General features: G+C 40.4%; 1 protein-coding gene across 1 annotated transcript in view; it reads left to right on the top strand.

The window, feature by feature from the left end:
* ino80c (INO80 complex subunit C) overlaps window positions 1–19678 on the top strand; it is a 40551-nt gene that overhangs the window by 8594 nt on the left and 12279 nt on the right. Inside the window, exons 3-4 of the mRNA XM_020533402.2 lie at window positions 10493–10604; window positions 12079–12146. Of these exons, the coding sequence (XP_020388991.2) occupies window positions 10493–10604; window positions 12079–12146 (180 nt within the window). The remainder of the gene's footprint in view (window positions 1–10492; window positions 10605–12078; window positions 12147–19678) is intronic.

Genomic DNA, 19678 nt, shown 5'->3' with positions numbered 1-19678 from the left:
AAACACAACCTTACGCTTTTACAAGATTTTGATAGCTTCCGTTGGTAATCATAGTAAAACTCCTGTTTAATACCACAAAAACATTGACATGCACTAAACTTGAACAAAGCAATTGTAATATGTCTGCATTGTCCAAAACTTTGCTGTGCAACATTGTTAAAATAAGGTCTATCCCATCTAACCATTGAGTGGAAGATTCTGTTTTATTTTAGTGATTGATTTTATCTGATGCTGCAGCACTAAACATATAATCTCTGTGGAATCATGAGTCCTTGAATCTATAAATAGAAACACCTGATATGAAGCAGTCTGCTAAATATTCTTCATGTGTTGCATAATACATTGTATGTTTTTAAGAGTAGTCTTGTAGTGTTGATTAAAATTAGCAGAGTTGATTTGCATTAAATACATATGTCTGCAAGCAAGAAAACCTGCTTATGATGGTTCCTGTACGGAGTGCTGCCAGAGCCCAGCTGTCCCAGGTGTGAGTAGAAAAAGGGAGAATGATGGTGGTGGGAGATTCACTAGTGAGGAGTACGGACAGGCATTTCTCCATCCACTGATGGGACTGCGGGATGGTGTAATGCCTCTCTGGATCCAGGGTCAAATATGTCATTGAATAGTTATAGGACATTCTGAAGGGGGAGGGTAAACGATCAGAGATCATGGTTCACATTGGGACCAACAACATAATAATAGAGCAATGCGATCTCACAACAAGAACTTTTGGAGCTAGTTGGCAGATTAAAAAAGCAGGATGTCAAACATTGTAATCTCTGGATTACTCACAGTGACATGTGCTAGTGAGTGCAGGCAGATAGAACAGATGAATACATGGCTGAAGACCTGGAGAAAAAGGGAGGGCTTTATATTCCTAGATCACTGGGTTCATTTCTAACCTGCGGGGGAGCAGCATCCTTGTTGGGAGGCTTGCTACTACAATTCGTGGGGGGTTTAAACTAATTTGTTGAGGAGCAGAGCTACAGTAAGGGATGATGCGCAGTCAGGTATAGAAGTACTGAGTCAAACAAGAAGGCAGTGCAAATCTTGTCAAATTAAGGCACAATGGAGCATGGCAAAGCTAGATTGCATTTATTTTAATGCAAAGAGTGTTGCAAATAAGGCAGATGAGCAGGAACTACTTGCAGGAAAATCGACATCAGAGTAGTGGGAGACATTCACAGAGTAATAGTGAGAGTTCAGGACCAATATGTTCCCATAAAGGTGAACGACAGGAGCAACAAGAATAGGGAACTGTAGATGTTAGGGGATATAGAGGTTTGGATAAGAAATAAAAATGCTTACGATAGATACCGGAAGCTGCAAACAGCAGTTATAGAAAGTGTGGGAGTTGCTTAATAAAAAATATGAAAAGAAAAGAGGGGGCATTTAAAAAAACATTGGCTACAGTATTAAGGAAAATCCAAAGACGATTTATAAGTATATTAGGGGCAAGAGAATAACTAGGGAAACATTTGGGCCATTAGAGACCAAAATGGAAATCTGTATGTGGAGCCGGAAGACATAGCTAAGGTTTTAAACGAGTACTTTGCGTCTGTATTCACAATAGAGAAGGCTCATGAAGGTCTAGAAACCAGGGCAGGAGAACTGTGGTATACTTGAATTAATTAGCATTAAGGGGGAAGGGTTTTTAGCATTTTTAGCAGGCTTGAATGTGAATGAATCCCCAGGTCTAAATGGGCTATATTCAAGACTGCTGTGGGAGGCAATGGAGGAGATCGCAGAGGCTCTGGCATTAATTTTCAAATACACTCTGGCCACAAGAGAAATGTCAGGGGACTGGAGGACAGTTAATGTGGTACCATTATTCAAGAAGAGTAATAGGGATAAATCAGGAAACTATAGGTCCATGAACCTAACATCTGTAGGAAATCTATCCCGAGGGACAGAATTAATCTCCACTGGAGAAGCAAAGGTTAGTCAAAGACTGTCAGTGTGGCTTTGAAAGGGGGAGATTATGTTCAACAAATTTGAATTGTTTTGTATTGTAGATTGAATTGTAGATGTGCAGTTGATGTAATCTACATGGACTTCAGTAAGGCTTTTGATAAGGCAGGCTGGTTAGGAAACTGAGTCCAAGGGATCCAGGGCCATTTCTCAAATTGGTTCTAAAACCGGCAGATGCCACAAAAAGTGGTGTGGTAAACAGCAAGAAGGAAACCACAGATCCATAGAAACACTCCAGTGTGGAAGCAAGCCGTTCGGCCCATCAAGTCCACACTGACCCTCCGAAGAGCATCCCACCCAGACCCATCCCTTACTGTATCTCTGCATTTCCCACTTTAGACACTATGAGCAATTTAGCATAGCCTAATCAACCTAACCTGCACATATTTGGACTGTAGGAGGAAACCAGAGCACCCGGAAGAAATCCGTGCAGACACGGGGAGAATGTGTGGAGTTTGCACAGTCGCCCAAAGGTGGAACCGGATCTGGGTCCCTGGTGCTGTGAGGCAACTGAGCCACCACTGCCCCCCGCCCCCGCCAAACTGCTGAATGATAGAGACAGGCTGGTCAGATGGACAGAACAGTGGCAAATTGTATTTAATGCCCACTGCCCTTTGGGAGGGCTAACAAGGCAAGGATGTACACATCGAATTACAGCAGCCTAGGAAATAGAAGATCTGAAGCACTTTGGTGTACATATGTATAGATCCTTAAAGGTAGCAGGACAAGTAGACCAGGTGGTTAAGAAGAGATACTAATACGGGATAGAGATAGTAGGAACTGCCGATGCTGGAGAAGGGTCTTGACCCGAAACGTCAGCTTTCCTGCTCCTCTGATGCTGCTTGGCCTGCTGTGTTCATCCAGTTCTCCACCTTGTTATCACTAATATGGGATACTTGCCTTTATTAATCAAGGCATTTAGTACAAGAGCAAGGGAGTTATGCAGCTGTATATAATATTAGTTAGGCCACAGCTGGAGTACTATGTATAGTTCTGGTCACCATCTTATAGAAAGGCTGTGATTGTATTAGAGAGGGTGCAAATGGGATTCACCAGGATGTTGCCTGGGCTGGAACAATTTGGCTATGAAGAGAAATTAGACAGGCTGGAATTGTTTTCCTTAGAGCAGAGAAGACTGGGGGATCTCATTGAGTTGTATAACATTCGGAGGTGCATAGACACAGTGGATGGGGAGAAACGTTTCCTTCAGACAGATCAATAACCAGGGGGCCGTTTTAAAGTAAGGGTTAAGTGATTTAGAGGAGGTTTGAAAAAATACTTTTTCACCCAGAGGGTTGTGGTTATCTGGAACTCACTGTCCGAAAGGCTGAGAGAGTTGGGAACCCTCAAAACATTAAAGAAGAGCTGAGATGATCACGTGAAATACCCTGACATCCAAGGGTATGGTCTAAGTGCTGGGAGATGGGATTAGAATAGACAGATATTTGATGACTGGCATGGGCTGAAGAACCGCTTTCCATGCTGTAAAAACTCTTGACTCCATAACTTTGTAAATTGAAGCAAATTGTGTGGATCCACAATGGTGAAAACTATTTTAATTCAGTTTGTTCATCTATTATTGAGGTTCAATAGGAAACTTAAAGGCAAGACAGTATTCAGGTCTAGTGTTTTTCTTCCCAAATCTATATTTTTGAGTTGTTGTATATAGAACCCAGAAATCAGTGATTTTTAGGTGGTTCTCCTTTACAGTTTACAAGAAGATATTGTCACGCCATATACTCTGCTCAAAGGCAGACTGCTGGCCCTTTGTTTGCTGATGCTTCACCCTGGGCTACTTTTTCAGTAGATTTTGTTAGTATTGGTCCGAAGAAGGTATTGCCTAAAATAAATCCATTAATTTTATGAGGGCTTACTGGATTAGAACTCAATCAGGCACTGGAAAAGAATGCTAGCAGCTGAGTGGTGTTGTATAGTGGTACAATTATCAGTTCAGTGTGCTGTCAAGAGTTAATGTTGTGTGCATGTGACATTTTCTCACTGGTATGGTAGTGTTTTTTCTGATACTGGCTTGAAGGCATTCTTTTTAGCTAGAGTGCATCTTATTTTGCTGTATGCTAAACAGAGTATTTAATGCTGATATTGATTGTGGGGAGGAAAAAGTTAAATTCTTCACCTTTCTAATTGCAAGAACTATTTAAAGAATATTTGATTTTAAAAATGTCACTTGACATTGTTGAAGAATACCTTAATACTCCTTCAATAGTAATGTTTTTTTTTGTTTGGGTGTTCTGACCAGGTGAGGAGGCGTGAACAGGCTTAACTATTTCTTTCAACTCCTCTAACAAAGATTCAATGTATTTTTTTCACTAATACGGTTGTATATCAGTCCAATTAAAATGTGGTTGACTAGTCAACCAGAAACAAATAGGGAGCCAATTAGCAAGATTTTCTTGAGTGAAAGAAAGTGATTTTATTATTTGCTAACCCTGACATCCAACATACACAAGCACGTGTGTAACAATAAAAAGGAGATTGTACTCTGTACAAAAGGAAAGGTAATAGAAGTGCAGTTTGAAGTCTTGAGAGTGTTCATGAAGTGCTATGCTTTAACCTGAGACCACAGATAGATAGGCATGTCCTTGATCAGACGCAACTGTGAATATGGGGGACTTATGGTGGAGGTGATGGTGTAGTAATCCAGAGATCCCAGGAATATTCTGGGGACATGGGTTTGAATTCCACGCACCAGATGATGGAATTTGAATTTGATAGACTTTTTCATTTCAAATTTTAAATAATCACCGTAAAACCATGGTTGGTTTTTGTAAAAACCCATCTGTATCACCACTGTCCTTTTTGAGAAGGAAAACTGCATTCTGTCTGACCAAATGTGACTCCAGACCTACAGCAATGGGGTTTACCCTCTGAAATCGCTTAGCAAGTCATTCAATGGCATCAACCATTTAAGTTTTAATAAAAATGGAATGAAACTAGACAGATCGCCTGGTATCAACCTAGACACGAGAAACAGTAATGGCAAACCTCAGCCCTGTCAACTCTGCAAAGCCTTCCTTATGAACATTTGTGTGTTAGTGCGAAAATTGAGAGAGCTTTCTCAGACTAGTCAAGCAACAGCCTGACATAGTGATAATTGCAGAATCATACTCCTTCCACATGGTCCCAGGTCCCACGCAAAAACAACAATATTTCTGGGTAAACAGAGATAACAAGGTGTAGAGCTGGATGAACACAGCAGGCCAAGCAGCATCATAGGAGCAATAAGGCTGACGTTTCGAACCTAGACCCTTCATCAGAAATGGGGGAGGGGAAGGGGGTTCTGAAATAAATAGGGAGAGAGGGCGAGGCGGATAGAAGATGGATAGAGGAGAAGATAGGTAGAGAGGAAACAGACATGTCAAAGAGGCAGGGATGGAGCCAGTAAAGGTGAGTGTAGGTGGGGAGATAGGGAGGGGATAGGTCAGTCCAGGGAGGACGGACAGGTCAAGGGGGCGGGGATGAGGTTAGTAGGTAGGAAATGGGGGTGCGGCTTGAGGTGGGAGGAGGGGATAGGTGGGAGGAAGAACAGGTTAGGGAGGCGGGGACAAGCTGGGCTGGTTTTGGGATGCGGTAGGGGGAGGGGAGATTTTGAAGCTTGTGAAATCCACATTGATACCATTGGGCTGCAGGGTTCCCAAGCAGAATATGAGTTGCTGTTCCTGCAACCTTCGGGTGGCATCGTTGTGGCACTGCAGGAGGCCCAGGATGGACATGTCGTCTGAGGAATGGGAGGGGGAGTTGAAATGGTTCGCGACTGGGAGGTGCAGTTGTTTATTGTGAACTGAGCGTAGGTGTTCTGCAAAGCGGTCCCCAAGCCTCCGCTTGGTTTCCCCGATGTAGAGGAGGCCACAACGGGTACAGCGGATGCAGTATACCACATTAGCAGATGTGCAGGTGAACATCTGCTTGATGTGGAAAGTCTTCTTGAGGCCTGGGATGGGGGTGAGGGAGGAGGTGTGGGGGCAGGTGTAGCACTTCCTGTGGTTGCAGGGAAAAGTGCTGGGTGTGGTGGGGCTGGAGGGGAGTGTGGAGCGGACAAGGGAGTCACGGAGAGAGTGGTCCCTCCGGAAAGCAGATAAGGGTAGGGAGGGAAAAATGTCTTTGGTGGTGGGGTCGGATTGCAGATGGCGGAAGTGTCAGAGGATGATGCGTTGGATCCGGAGGTCGGTGGGGTGGTATGTGAAGACGAGGGGAATTCTTTTTTGGTTGTTATTGCGGGGACGGGGTGTGAGGGATGAGTTGCGGGAGATACGGTCGAGGGCATTCTCGACCACTGAGGGAGGGAAGTTGCGGTCCTTGAAAAACGAGGACATCTGAGATGTACGGGAGTGGAATGCCTCATCCTGGGAGCAGATGCGGCGGAGGTGAAGGAATTGGGAATAGGGGATGGCATTTTTGCAGGAAGGTGGGTGGGAGGAGGTGTATTCTAGGTAGCTGTTCTTGGTGTATGTCAGGTCCCAGTGCAGAATAAACCCAGCAGAGGTAGTGGCACACTGGTGTGTGGTTGGGAGACAGTTGCCCTGGGAGTCCTAGACATTGACTCCAGAATCCATAAAGTGTCATGGCATCAGGTCAAACATGGGCAAGGATATCATCTACTGCTACCCCTTGGCTGATGAATCAGCATTCCTCCATGCTAAACAACACTTGGAGGAAGCACTGAGTGTGTGGAATATGCTGTTGATGACGGACTTTGAAGTCACCCATCTAGTGGCTCAGTATCATCACTACTGACTAAGCTGGTCGAGTCCTGCAGGACATTGCTAGACGGGGGTGTGTGATGAGGGAACTAGCAAAAAGAAAAAGCGTACTTGACCCCATTCTTATCAATCCCCCTGCCACAGATGCACCTGTCCATGACAAATATTGGCAAAATTGACAACAGGACAGTCCTTGTAGAGACAAAGTGCTGTCTTAACATTGAGGATGCCCTCCATTGCAAAATTGGATAGACTTTGAACAGATATCGAAGCTCAAGACTAGCCATTCATGAGACATTGTGGGATATTATCAGCAGAATTGTACTCAAATCCTACCTGCAACCTTATCCCTTTGCATACCCCCATCTCGATCATTTCCGTCAAGCCATGGAATCAACAATGTAGAGTGTACGAAGGCATACCAAGAATGGAATGAGGCTTCCCTAAAAATAAGAAATCAACTTGGTGTAGCTACAAAACAGGCCTACTTGCAAAGAGCGTTAGCAGCAAATGATAGACAGGGCTAAATGGTTCCATAACTCTTGAATCTAATCTAAACTCTGTAGCCCTGCCACCTCCTGTCGCGAATGACAGTGGACAGTTAAACAGCTCACTGGAACAAAAGGCTCCACAAATATACATATCTATAATGCTCGGGTGCCCAGCACATCCAGTGCAAGAGATAAAGCTGGAGCATTTATAACAATCTTCAGCCAAAAGTGCCAAATAAATGATCCATTTCAGACTCCTCCAGAGTTACCTAGTATCACGGATGCCAATTTTCAGTCGCTTTAACTTAGTCCACTTGATAGTGAGAAACAGCTGGAGGCATTGGATACTGCAAAGGCTATGGCCCTGACAACATTCCAGCAATAGTACTGAAGACATATGCTTCAGAACTTTTAGCCACATTTAGTACAGCTAGAACACTGGCATTAGAAAATGGCCCATATATTTCCTGTAGACCAAAACGCAGGACAAACCCAACCTGGATAATTACTGGCCCATCCTAATCTGCTTTCAGTCATCAGATGGAAGGGGTCATCAACGGTGCTGTGGTGCAGCACTTGTTTAGCACTAATATGGTAGACTCTTAACTGCCCTCTGGGCATTTAGGGATGGGCAGTAAATGCAGCCCTAGCCAGTGACACCCATATCCCATGAATGAATAAAAGAAAAACCAGCCAACTAATACCCAGTTTTGTTCTGTCAGGCCCACTCAGCTCCTAAACTCATTGTAGCCTTGACTCAGATGTGGACAAAAGAGCTGAATTCCAGAGGTGAGGTCAGAGTCACTGCCCTTGATATCGAGGTCACATATGGCCTTAATGAACCGTAGCAAAATTGGAATCAATGGAAAATAGGGTTCAAACCCTCTGCAGATTTGAGCCATACCCACCACATAGAAAAGTGGTTGTGATGGTTTGTTTGTCAATCGTCACAGCTCCAGGACATCTCTGTAGGTGTTCCTCAGCATAGTGTCCTAGGCCCAACCATCTTCAACTGCTTTATCAATGACTTTCCCCTTTGTCATAAAGTCAGAAGAGGGGTGTTGATTGTCCAATGTTCAGCACCATTAATGACTGCTCGGATATGGAAGCAATACTCGGATACAGGTCTTGCTGCATTTGGTCATGTACAATATCCAGGTTTGGTATGACAAGTGGCAAGTAATATTTGTGTCACAGAAGTGCCAAACAATGACCATTTCTAACAAGTGAGAATCTAACCATCACCCTTGATATTTAATTGCATTACCATTAGTGAATCCTACACTATCAACATCCTGGGAGTTAGTATTGACCAGAAACTGAGCTGGACAAGTCATATAAAAACTGCAGCTATGTGAGCAGTCAGAGGCTAAGAATGCAGGAGCAACTAACTTGCCTCCTGACCTCCAAAGGCCTGCCCACCAGCCAGAAGGCATAAGTCAGGATCTGAAGGAAATATTCTTCATTTGTCTGATCGATTGTAGTTCCAAGCACACACCACAAGCTTGCCACCGTCCATGGTAAAGCAGCCTGCTTGGTTGATGCATGCACAAATATTCGCTCCCTCTGCCACTTATGCTCAGTGGCAGCAATGTGTGCCCCCTACATGATGCAGTGCAGAAATTCATCAAGTCTACTTAGAAAGCACCTTGCAAAGCCATGACCACTACCATCTAGAAGCACAATGGCAGCAGATACATTGGAATGCCAGCACCTGCATGTTCTCCTCAAAGCTAGTCACCATCTTGACGTAAAAATATTTCGCTGTTCCTTCAGTGTCACTGGGTCAAAATCCTGGAACTCCCTCCCTAATGGAATTGCGGGCCCACCTACTCCAAATGGAGTGCAGTTCAAGAAGACAGTTCACCTCCTGAAGGGCAACTACTGATTGGCAATAAATGCTGACCCAGCCAGTGAACGCTCATCCCATAATGAATTGAAAAAAAAAATTTAAGTTCTCAGTGTTTGGATGTTTCTTTCCCATTTATGTCTTTTTCTGTCCCGTTCGTGTTTATCATTGGGTCCTTTATCCTTTTAGAGACGAAGAGAAACTTTTCTCCAGTTTCAAATCCATCCCCTTGCTCTACCTAAAAGTGGTTCCGTAAAATACAGTTACTTTGTATATCCCAGTGTCTGAGTTCTGTGTTTTCAACCTGGACAATCTCAAACAATGTTTTATCTTCAACATGTGAAGATACATGAAGGTGTATAGATCTAGTTAACTGGTTTCAGTCCCATTTGAATAAAAGAAGTTAATTTCAGTTTAGATAAGTTACTGTTTCTTTATTTATTACAAAGCTTAGTTCAGTCAGTGATCAGTCATTTTTATGTTTTTCTTCTTGAAACCATTTCAGTCCAAAGTATAAAAATCAGATAATGAAAGTCTAAAATTGATGCTCTATATTTTTACCGCTGTTATGACAAAGTAATGTCCTATAGCTTATCCCTTTCTGTATAATTGCAGGAGTAATCCATGGTGTTCCCTTCGTGTCAAAAGAGCAATCTACTTTCTTTTTTGATCCTTTTTGATTGTTAATGTCCAGACAGCTGATTGACTTTATGTGACAATTCAAGCAGCAGCTGAGGGCACTGGACACAAACAAGGCTGTGGTCCCTTACAACATCCCAGCAGCAGGGCTGAACATCTGTGCAATTTGGTAAATTTCACACTTGGCAAGGATGTTTGGGTATAGCTATGATAACCTAACAGTGGAAATTTAAGATAACAAGGTGTAGAGCTGTATGAACACAGCAGGCCAAGCAGCATCAGAGGAGCAGGAAAGCTGACGTTTCGGGTCTAGACCCTTCTTCAGAAATTCAGTTACCTGAATTAACAAGTGAGCTGCTTTCCAATCAACATTGGAAAAAGTCATCGATAGCTCTAAAATATACATGTCCTCTCCAATAATTGACTAATTTCAGTTTAGTTTTGACTTGAACCAATGTTGATGCAAACATGGATACAATAACTGCATGCCAGATTCACCTTGCGGATATTGGCTTGGGCAACACTTTTAACTTTTAGGTAGGCAAGAATGTGTATAGAATCTTTGAGTTTGTAAATTGCAGCATATTTCTGTATGAACTTTGTTATATTCAGATAATGCATAGAATTTAACTCTAACCATATAACCCTTTGTTTATATCTAATAAGAAAGCTGAGCAAATTGAGAGTTATTTTCAGTAGATCCAAAAATCCATGTTGTAGTAGTATATTAATTGCATGGGTTAGGGAAAAAAGTTACATTAAGAGTAATAGTGCAGTAAACAACTACCTAACCTCCTCCTCCTTGTCTTTGGGATCTTAATTTTCAGCATTCTGGCATAGGTGGTGCAGGGGCTGGGAAGAAGAGTCGTGTTTGGAAAAACCTGAAACAAATTCTTGCTACTGAGCGGATGTTACCATGGAAACTGAATGATCCTAACTGTGAGTTTCAGTGTATTTGCTAGCTGATGTTTCTTTTAAAATATACCCAACATTCACACATAATCATATCAACCTTCTATCAACCAACAATGTATTTTCATTATTCCAGATTGTACCATCAGCCTGTTCATTACAATCTTCCAAATGCCTGCTAAATTTATATTTTAAAACAGGTAAAGATTGCATGTTAAACTTGAAAGAAGCATCTTTTACCCATGAAAGGCAATAATGATCCACATATGTTCTTTAAACCTAAAGGACAAATTTATTTTTCTTCAAACTTGAAATAGTTATCTTCCAACAAAATTATTTTCCTTATTCGTTCCTAAGGTGTAAATATCACTGGCAAGCCCAGTATTTATTGTTCTAATTGACCTTGAGAAAGTGGTGGTGAACCACTGCAGTCCGTGTGTTACAGTTAAATCCAGAGTGCTATAGTGAAAAATGTTTCAGGATTTTGATTCAGCAATAGTGAAGGAATGCTTGTATAGTTCCAACCTATGGTGATGTGACTGAGAGACATTAGCAGATTGTGGAGTTTCCATTTGTCTGCTACCCTGTTGCTTTGATAAAGGTTCTAAGTTTGAAAGATGCTGTTGAAGAAGCCTTGTAAATTGTTGCAGTTGATGCCCAAGCAAATGAAGAGTTTTCTGTCGCTCTCTTGACTTATACCTTGCAAATAGCAACATGTTTTTGGGATTCATGCAATTCATAGAATATCGTCTACGCTTGTAGCTATGGTATTTATTAAGCTGATTCAGTTACCTTTCTGATCAAAGGTAACCTGAAGGATGCTAATAGTATGGAATTCAATAATAATGATGTAATTGAATCTCACTGGGTGTTGGTTAGATTCGCTTTTGTTGAATGTGGTCATTGTTGCCATGCAAGTGCCAAACAGTGTCACTTGCCACTGATCAGACCTCACCCGAATGTTCTTCGGATTCAATTTGCTTTGAATATCTGAGGACCAAATCTTTAATACACAGCTCTTAATATAATTTTTGTAACATGAAAAATTTGGATTTAACAAGTGCTGCACAAAATATTAATTTGACAGTAATGGACTGCCACTTTTGTAAATGTGCGAATCAGTTTCTATCATAGTTCTACTGTGAATTATAAGAATATTATAAGTAGTATAGGGATTATTGTAGTTATGCTATGTTGGAGTAGCAAACTTTAGTTTGTGAGATCCATTATGTCCATTTGTTAATTAAAATGTGATTATTTATTGGGCATAAGTAGTCTCAATAATTGTGTATTCTTTACTTCCAGAAATAAGTCCTCTAGCTTTGCTGGTATGCTGCACCTAATTAATTTGAGCAATTACTATTATTTCCAAAAGATGGAATTCCATAGATAATGGTCATGTATGATTTTTCTTTCTGGTTAAAAGATTCTAAGTTTTTGCCTTGTCAGATGTCAATCTTGGTAACAACCAATTCCATTTTTTTTCTCTTAAAATCTCCAGATTCCAGCATTGATGCTCTTCCTTCCTTTAAACCAGCCAAAAAATACTCAGATATTTCAGGACTTCCTGTAAGTATGGCACAATATTTTTATTGCATTTAGTTGACTTTATGCAAGTATTAAGTTCTTGAAAATTAGACTGCAGTTACCTTTTGAACACTATCCTCACACTCTACTGTTGCTGTTTACTGTGTTAATCTGCAAGCATTCTTTAGTTATGAATTATACATCAGCAGCAACTTGTATTAGTGTGGTGCCTTTTAAAGTAAAGGTGCTCTAGCAACTTTGAAAGTACAAGGGGAATAAAAAGAAATCTAAACAAGAGAGTGGTGCATGTACGGAATGAACTGCCAGAGGAAGTTATAGAGGCTGGTACAATTACAGCATTTAAAAGGCATCTGGATAGGTATATGAATAGGAAGGGTTTAGAGGGATATGGGCCAAATGCTAGTAAATGGGACTAGATTAATTTGGGATCGCTGGTTGACATGGACGAGTTGGATTGACGGGTCTGTTTCCATGCTGTACCTCTCTAACTCTAAAAGAAACAGATTGTCAACGACCAGAAGCTTGATTGAAGGAGGTGGAGAGATTACTAAGTAGCTTCTGATCGGTTGAATCGCCACTGGTAGAAAGGGATGCACAAGGCTAACAGCAAAGGAACAGAGAGTTTGAGAGGTCACAATAGAGGATGTTACTCAGATGGGGATGAACAAGGCCATAGAAGGATTTAAGCTGAAACAAACCTACCTCGTACATCTATGACTCAGCATGAGTTGTTTTTCATAATTTTTCTTCACAGTATATAAATTACATAATTTAGGGGAGGTGATGGCCTAGTGGTATTATTGCTTGATTATTAATCTGGACAGCCAGGTAATGTTCTTTTGTACCGGAGTTCAAATCCCGCCACAGCAAATGGTGGAATTGGAATTCAACAGACATCTGGAATTAAGAGTCTTATGGTGACCATGAAACCATTGTTGATTGTTAGAAAAAAAGATCTGGTTACTAATGTCCTTTAGGGAACAAAACTGCCATTCTTACATGGTCTGCCCTACGTGACACCAAACCCACAGCAATGTGGTTGACTCTGAACTGCCCTCTGGGCAATTAGGGATGGGCAATAAATGTTGGCCTAGCCAGTCACAACCACACCCCATGAATGAATTAAAAAAAAATACTACATAGGACTTTAGAATTTGTACCAATACAAAGAGAGAGGGGAAAACTTCTACAAAGTGACTTTTTGTGAGGAACTTCTACTCAACTCCTACTGTGGTGTATTGTGGAGAAGAAGCATATTATGTTCTTGCTCTAACTTAATTTGGATTTTTTTTTAAATTCCAATTTTCTTGCATCATCTGTCTGAAGCACAACTGTCTCTGTTTTCTGTTGCAGTGGTACTGACATTACCCCCTCTATAATAAGTGTATACCAACAGAGTGAATGTGCTATCACAATTAAGTATAACTCTGTCTTGACTTCACTTACTCACCTACTCACACAACTGAACTATATAGTGAAGGAGGCTCTGTCTGATCTTCCCTCCCTACCCCAGGATAATGAGTACAATTGTGGTTGTCCACCTGCTACCACAGCTAAGATCAACTATCCAGAATTTGAACCTGGAACCTTCAGGTTCATATGGTAACACCAGATAGTACATATACCTACCAAACACCAACAAAGCTCTACAGGTGTTCTGTCACCCTTGAACATCTCTTTATTTGAATATAGACAGAGCAGGAAGACTTCAATTAGAAATGCTGAGGTTAATGAGAATTTAAGATTCTGTACTGTTAATGTTTAACAGCACCATTTACGGTTTTCATATTCGAATGCTCTTGGCTAAAACATTCTTTCCTTGTTTTCCTCTTCATCCTTCATCAAAATGTCTCATTGACAACAAAGCATTGTACTGGTGAATACAAGCAAAACTAATATTATACAGGTACAAATTCTGGGAGAGCTGTTGTAACTCTGATTTATAAACTTTTTGACTGTCATTGTCTTTACATTCTGTGCCATTGCCTTGCAAACTAACAGGAAATGAAATGCACAAGTGTTAGTTTCAAACGTTTCTAATTCATTCAGTATATGCAAGAAAAGAAAGCTCTATTCCTTGTCATTGAAGCAAACTTAATGTGAATAAATTAAAATGCTGGCCAAATTGTAGTTTATCTTTTAACTTTTATAAGTAACAGTGGCATAATACAAGAGCTGTCTTCTTAATGTGCAAATAAGCCATTTGAATTCATGTTTAGAAGGTGCAGTTTTCAAACAGAAATTTATAGCATGCGTTAGTTGACTAAACATGTTTTTAGCAGCTGAGAGACCAACATAATCCAATTTTCCAACATTTGTTCCATGGCCTTGGATTTTATGGCAATACAGTTTATATTAAATGTGATGTGTTTTCTGTCTGTACCATGCTTTCATTGTCAGCGAGTTCCAGAATCCCACTCCTGAGATTTATCTCAACTGTTTCCTAATCTTTATCATTTGTTATGATCCCAGCTGATTCTACTGATGAACAAGTCAGATCCCAGAATGAAATCTGGCTGGATAGATTTTGTTTTTAGAGGCAGAGTTAATTCACTGAAATATAAGCACAAACGGCTACAGATTTCTTTAATAAAATAAAGTTTATTACATGAAAGGAAAATGGTAAAATAAACCAAGCTACCAAATTATAGAACAGGCCTTTCAAACACACAGCAAAATGAAGTTGCATCTGTTTCTCAATATCATCACTTGGTAGTGTTTCAAATACAGAGAAACTATCCTTCTATATTAAATCTTTAGATTCAACTTAATTGCTTCTCCCCAGTTTTGTCTGTAAAGTTGTCTTACATGTATACTGTCTACATTCGAAAGCTTAGACTTTCTCAGTCTTTTAATAATCTGTCAATTTCTAATTAAGCAATTCTGTTCTGGAAGTTTTACAAGTTTAACTTCTCCATACATTTCAATCAATTCTACCCTCATCCTTTTCTATTCCAAAGGAAAATTGATCAGGCCATCCATTCTTTTCCCATTATTAAAATTGCTGGTAGCACCTTTGTAAGTCGTCTCTGTATCCTCTCTAAAGCAATCATAATCTTCTTATAATAAAAACAGAAATTGCTGGAGAAAGGCAGCAGGTTTGGCAGCATCAGTGGAGAGAAAATAGAGTTAACATTTTGAGCCCTGTGACCCTTTATCCAAACTGACACATTCTTCCTATAATGTACCAGAACGGTACATAGCACTCTAACAATGGCATAACTGGTATCTTTATATAGTTCTGGCAAAGCCTACTTGCCCTTATATGCATGCCTTGCCAAATAAAAGAAAGTGCTGCATTTGGTGTCTTGTCCATCTTATCTGTCTGCCCTGCCATGTTCAAGATCTGTGGGCAGGCAGTTTAAGGACTGTATGTTCTCTATACTATTTGATATCCTACAGTTTATTGTATATTGTTTCACACTCTGGTCAAATTTCATTTGCTATTTTTCTGCCCATTCCTTCAATAATAACCTGTAGTCTCCAGTTTTACAAAGACACAGCCAATTATCATCTCATCTGCAAACCTCTGAATAATTTCTCTTCGATTTACATCTAAATGGTTAATTCATATCATGAACCCTGCTGAAAACAACCTCCCAGTCATAGAAAAAAACGTCCACCATTTCCCTTTTGGATCCAAATTGCCACTCTCCTGAGATTCCATGAGCTTTTACATTTCCAACTAATCTGCAGTGTGGGACCTTATCAAGAGCTTTGCTAAATCCGTATCGATTACATCAAATGCAAAATTCTCATCAACCCTTCATTTATAAATAAAAAGTTCAGTGCTACCAAGTCCATGTTTACTAACCATGCCTTTCTAAATGTTGAATTTTATATTTACCGTCCATTTTCCAATAATTTTCCCACCACCAAGGGCACACCAACTATCTGGTCTGTAATTACTTGGGCTATCCCTTTCACCCTTTTTAACAGCAGTATACAGTAGTCAACTTTTTGGAGCGACATTGGGAAAGGGGAGCAGTTCATCTGACCAAGAACAGGAACCAGAGAAAACTAAGGCAAGCAGCTTTTCAACCCACTGTCATCTCTACGGAAGATGTGGCAGAGACTGCCTGGTATGGTTCAGGCAATGCCTAGCACAGATTTGACCACCTCAGCACAAACATTGTCTCATGAGACAGAAGCTGACAACTAAGTAACAGTGCAAACCTCCAGCATTACGCCTACAGCCAGAGAGAATTGGATAATGATTGTTAGAGCATCAGCTATTTTTTCCCTTGCTTCACTTAGCCTGAAATATTTCCTCTGGGCATGGTGATTTATCGACACTCCTGTTGGTTAAGCTCTTTAATATTTTCTTCCTAACTATGTTATTCTATTCAATATTATATATTGCTCCATTACTATGGAATCAGTTTTGTCCCCTTTTTTTATTATTTTGTGTCATTGACTTGTAACTGCCCTGTAAAATGGCCAAGCAAGCCACTCGGTTGTATTAACTGTTACCAAATGGACTGCAGTGGTGCAAGGAGGCAGCTTATCACATTTCTCATGGTGACTGGTGATGGGCAACAAATGTTAGCCAGCTGCTATACCAAAATCCCATGAGTGAAATTTTAAAAATTGCCATGGGGAAAGAGGGAAAAGGAAGTAATTTATGAAATCAGGCTTCCTTACAAATGTTACAGATAGAAGTTCTGTGCGGTCAGCAGAGAGAAAATCTGCTTGACTCTGAGCTACAACGTGTGGATATGGGACAGAGACAGTCTCTCATCAAAGCAACACAACCTGCAGCTTTCTACTGGTTTCAGCAGATATGTCCTGATGTGGCCTGGGGGAAGAAGGATCATCTTTATTGCTAGTGATGGATTGAAGAAATTTTCCAAAAAGAAAGGAAAGTGATAGAGATGGTCACTTCAAATTACTACTCAATGAAATGGGGATACAGGAACCTGTTAAAAGCTGAGAGGAACTGTAGACATTTTTTAAAATTCAATAATGTGTTCAATAGATGTTAAATATAAAAGGGGAATGATGTTCTTATTAGCTTAAAATATAAGTTGCCACAAAAAGAAAATAGTGTTCAGTTAATAGTGCTTTTAGTCGTTTATCATTCAGATGTGAAATTTTGATGTCATTCTTTCTGCTCTTAGATGGAAGTTTGAATTTCTTTTTGAACCTTATCTATCTCCAGGGAGATCATAATAGTGCTCTCAGAATCAGTGATCATTTGAGCTCTACCCTAGCAAGAGCAAGGGACAGGGTACAAGACAGCATACAAGAGTGAAAATAGGCCCTTGTGATACAGTGGTAGTGATCCTACCTCCTGAACCAGGAGGTCCAAATTCAAGTCCCACCTGTCCCAGATGTGTCACACTGTGTGTGTGTTTGTGTGTGTGTGTGTGTGTGTGTATGTACAAGAATGAAAGTTGATTATTGGAAGCAAAAGACTGTAAGAACTTAAATTAGCTGAAACCTTTTCTCTTATATAAGCCATTTTTTGCATTTATCTGTTTTTACAGATTGATGTGGATTACTAATCCAATAACAATACCAGAGGTCCAGAATAATGCTCTGGAAACAATGGCAACTGGTGGAATTTGATTCAGTTAATAAATCTAGAATGTAAAGTTGGTCTCAGCAGTGGAGCCTTGAAACTCACATTAAAAATCCACGTGGTTCACTAATATCCTTTTAGGGAAGGGATTTTGCCATCCTTATTTGTTCTGGCCTACATGCCACTTCTGACCTACAGTAACCTATAGACTTGTAACTGCCATCTGAAATGATCTAGAGAGCCATGCAGTTCAAACAGCACTCAAGAAGCTTGACATCCAGGATAAAGCAGCACGCTTGATTGGCACTACATCCACAAGCATACACTCCCTTCACCACCGATGCTCAGTAGCAGCACTATGTATTATCTACAAGATGCACTGCAGAAATTCACCAAAGATCGTCAGACAGTACCTTCCAAGCCCATGACCACCTCAATTTAGAAGGTCAAGGGCAGCAGATACATGAAAACACCACCACCTTGAAGTTCCCTTCCAAGCCACTCACCATCCTGACTTGAAAATATATTGCCGTTCCTTCACTGTTGCTGGGTCAAAATCCTGGAATTGCCTCATTAAAGGCATTGTGGGTCAACTCACAGCAGGGGCTGCAACAATTCAGAAAGGCAGCTCACCACCACCTTATCATGGGCAACTAGGGATGGGCAGTAAATGCTGGCCAGCCAGCAAAACCCATATCCCACAAAAATGAATTTTAAAAAATGACATTTCGGGATCGGCAACAAATGCTGGCTTAGCCAGTGCTGCCTGTATCCCATTAAATAAGTTTATAAAAGACAGTGTGCGATGTGTTGCACGTCACAATGTGTATGTACAAGAATGTAAGTTGATTAGGGAAGTAAAAACTGAAAGAATTTCAATTGGGTGAACTTAAATTGGGTGAAATAAGCGTTGTACGTAAGAGTTATTTCGGCTTTGCAAATTGCATTTCAAATACCATCGCAGCTGCTGCTGGTTACAAAGAAATTTCAGAGCCAGTGGGAGTTTCTTATCATAGTAATTGTAATTGCTTTTTCCCTTTTTGCTATTGATTTGATTTTAATGTGTACTAGATGGGAAAGTAATTCTGATTGGGAATGTTATTTATAGACCTTAAACTGGAATCTATTTAAAACAAATTTCTTACTCTGATTTACAGCATTATAAGGAGTATTAGGTTCTATTTCTCCTCAAAGTGAAACAAAATTCAATTCTCAAAAACTTAAGTTGGATTTCATGTAAAATAAGGTTCATTCTGGTCACAATGCAAATTGGCTTAGATAAATCTTTTGCTCCTAGAATAAAAACAAAACGCAAGCAATGCACAGTACACCCCAAACTTCAGCAAACTTTCTTATTTCATTCTGTATCATCTCACCCCAGACTTGCCTCCTGCTATAACAACGTCTCTGCTGTCCTTTTTTTGAGAAAAGTTGAGAATTAAGGTAAGTATAAAGTTACTAAAATTACAATTAGATGTAAAGTTAGCCACTGCCCCACTTTGCATTCACAGCTTTGATCCAGAAATAGGCACGAGCTGAATGCCACAATAAAGGTGACAGTAGCTTACCACAGAGATCTGCAAGCTAAACTTAAAGATTATGGACTCAGCAAAGCAATTGCATAATATATGGATCAGAGCAGAATTCTATTTCTGCCACATCAGGTTGAAAATGATAGTCAGCATCCAAGGAAATAATAAGAGGAGGTGTTTTCATTAATGTCCCCATCTTGACTGCTATGAAACCAACATGTGAGATGGGGCAGAGGTGTTTTGAAGTGTTGTTAGCCAAATATGCTGAGTGGCTTTCTCCTGAAGTTCTTTTTACCAGAAAAGACAATTTACAAAAATGTGTTGATCCAGCATAACATTAAGTAGCTGAATGCATTGGATACATTGAAGTCAGTGGGCCCCATCAATAGACTACTATAGCAATTAGTGTTCCAGCATACTTCCTTCTGTCTGTTTATGTGGCAGCTTATCCAAGTATGCCTACCTGTACAAAATACGATTAATCTGACTAAGCCAAT

This window comes from Rhincodon typus, chromosome 2 (assembly GCF_021869965.1).
Source record: "Rhincodon typus isolate 14 chromosome 2, sRhiTyp1.1, whole genome shotgun sequence".
NCBI classification, from domain to species: domain Eukaryota; kingdom Metazoa; phylum Chordata; class Chondrichthyes; order Orectolobiformes; family Rhincodontidae; genus Rhincodon; species Rhincodon typus.
This window is presented reverse-complemented; position numbering and strand designations above follow the sequence as displayed.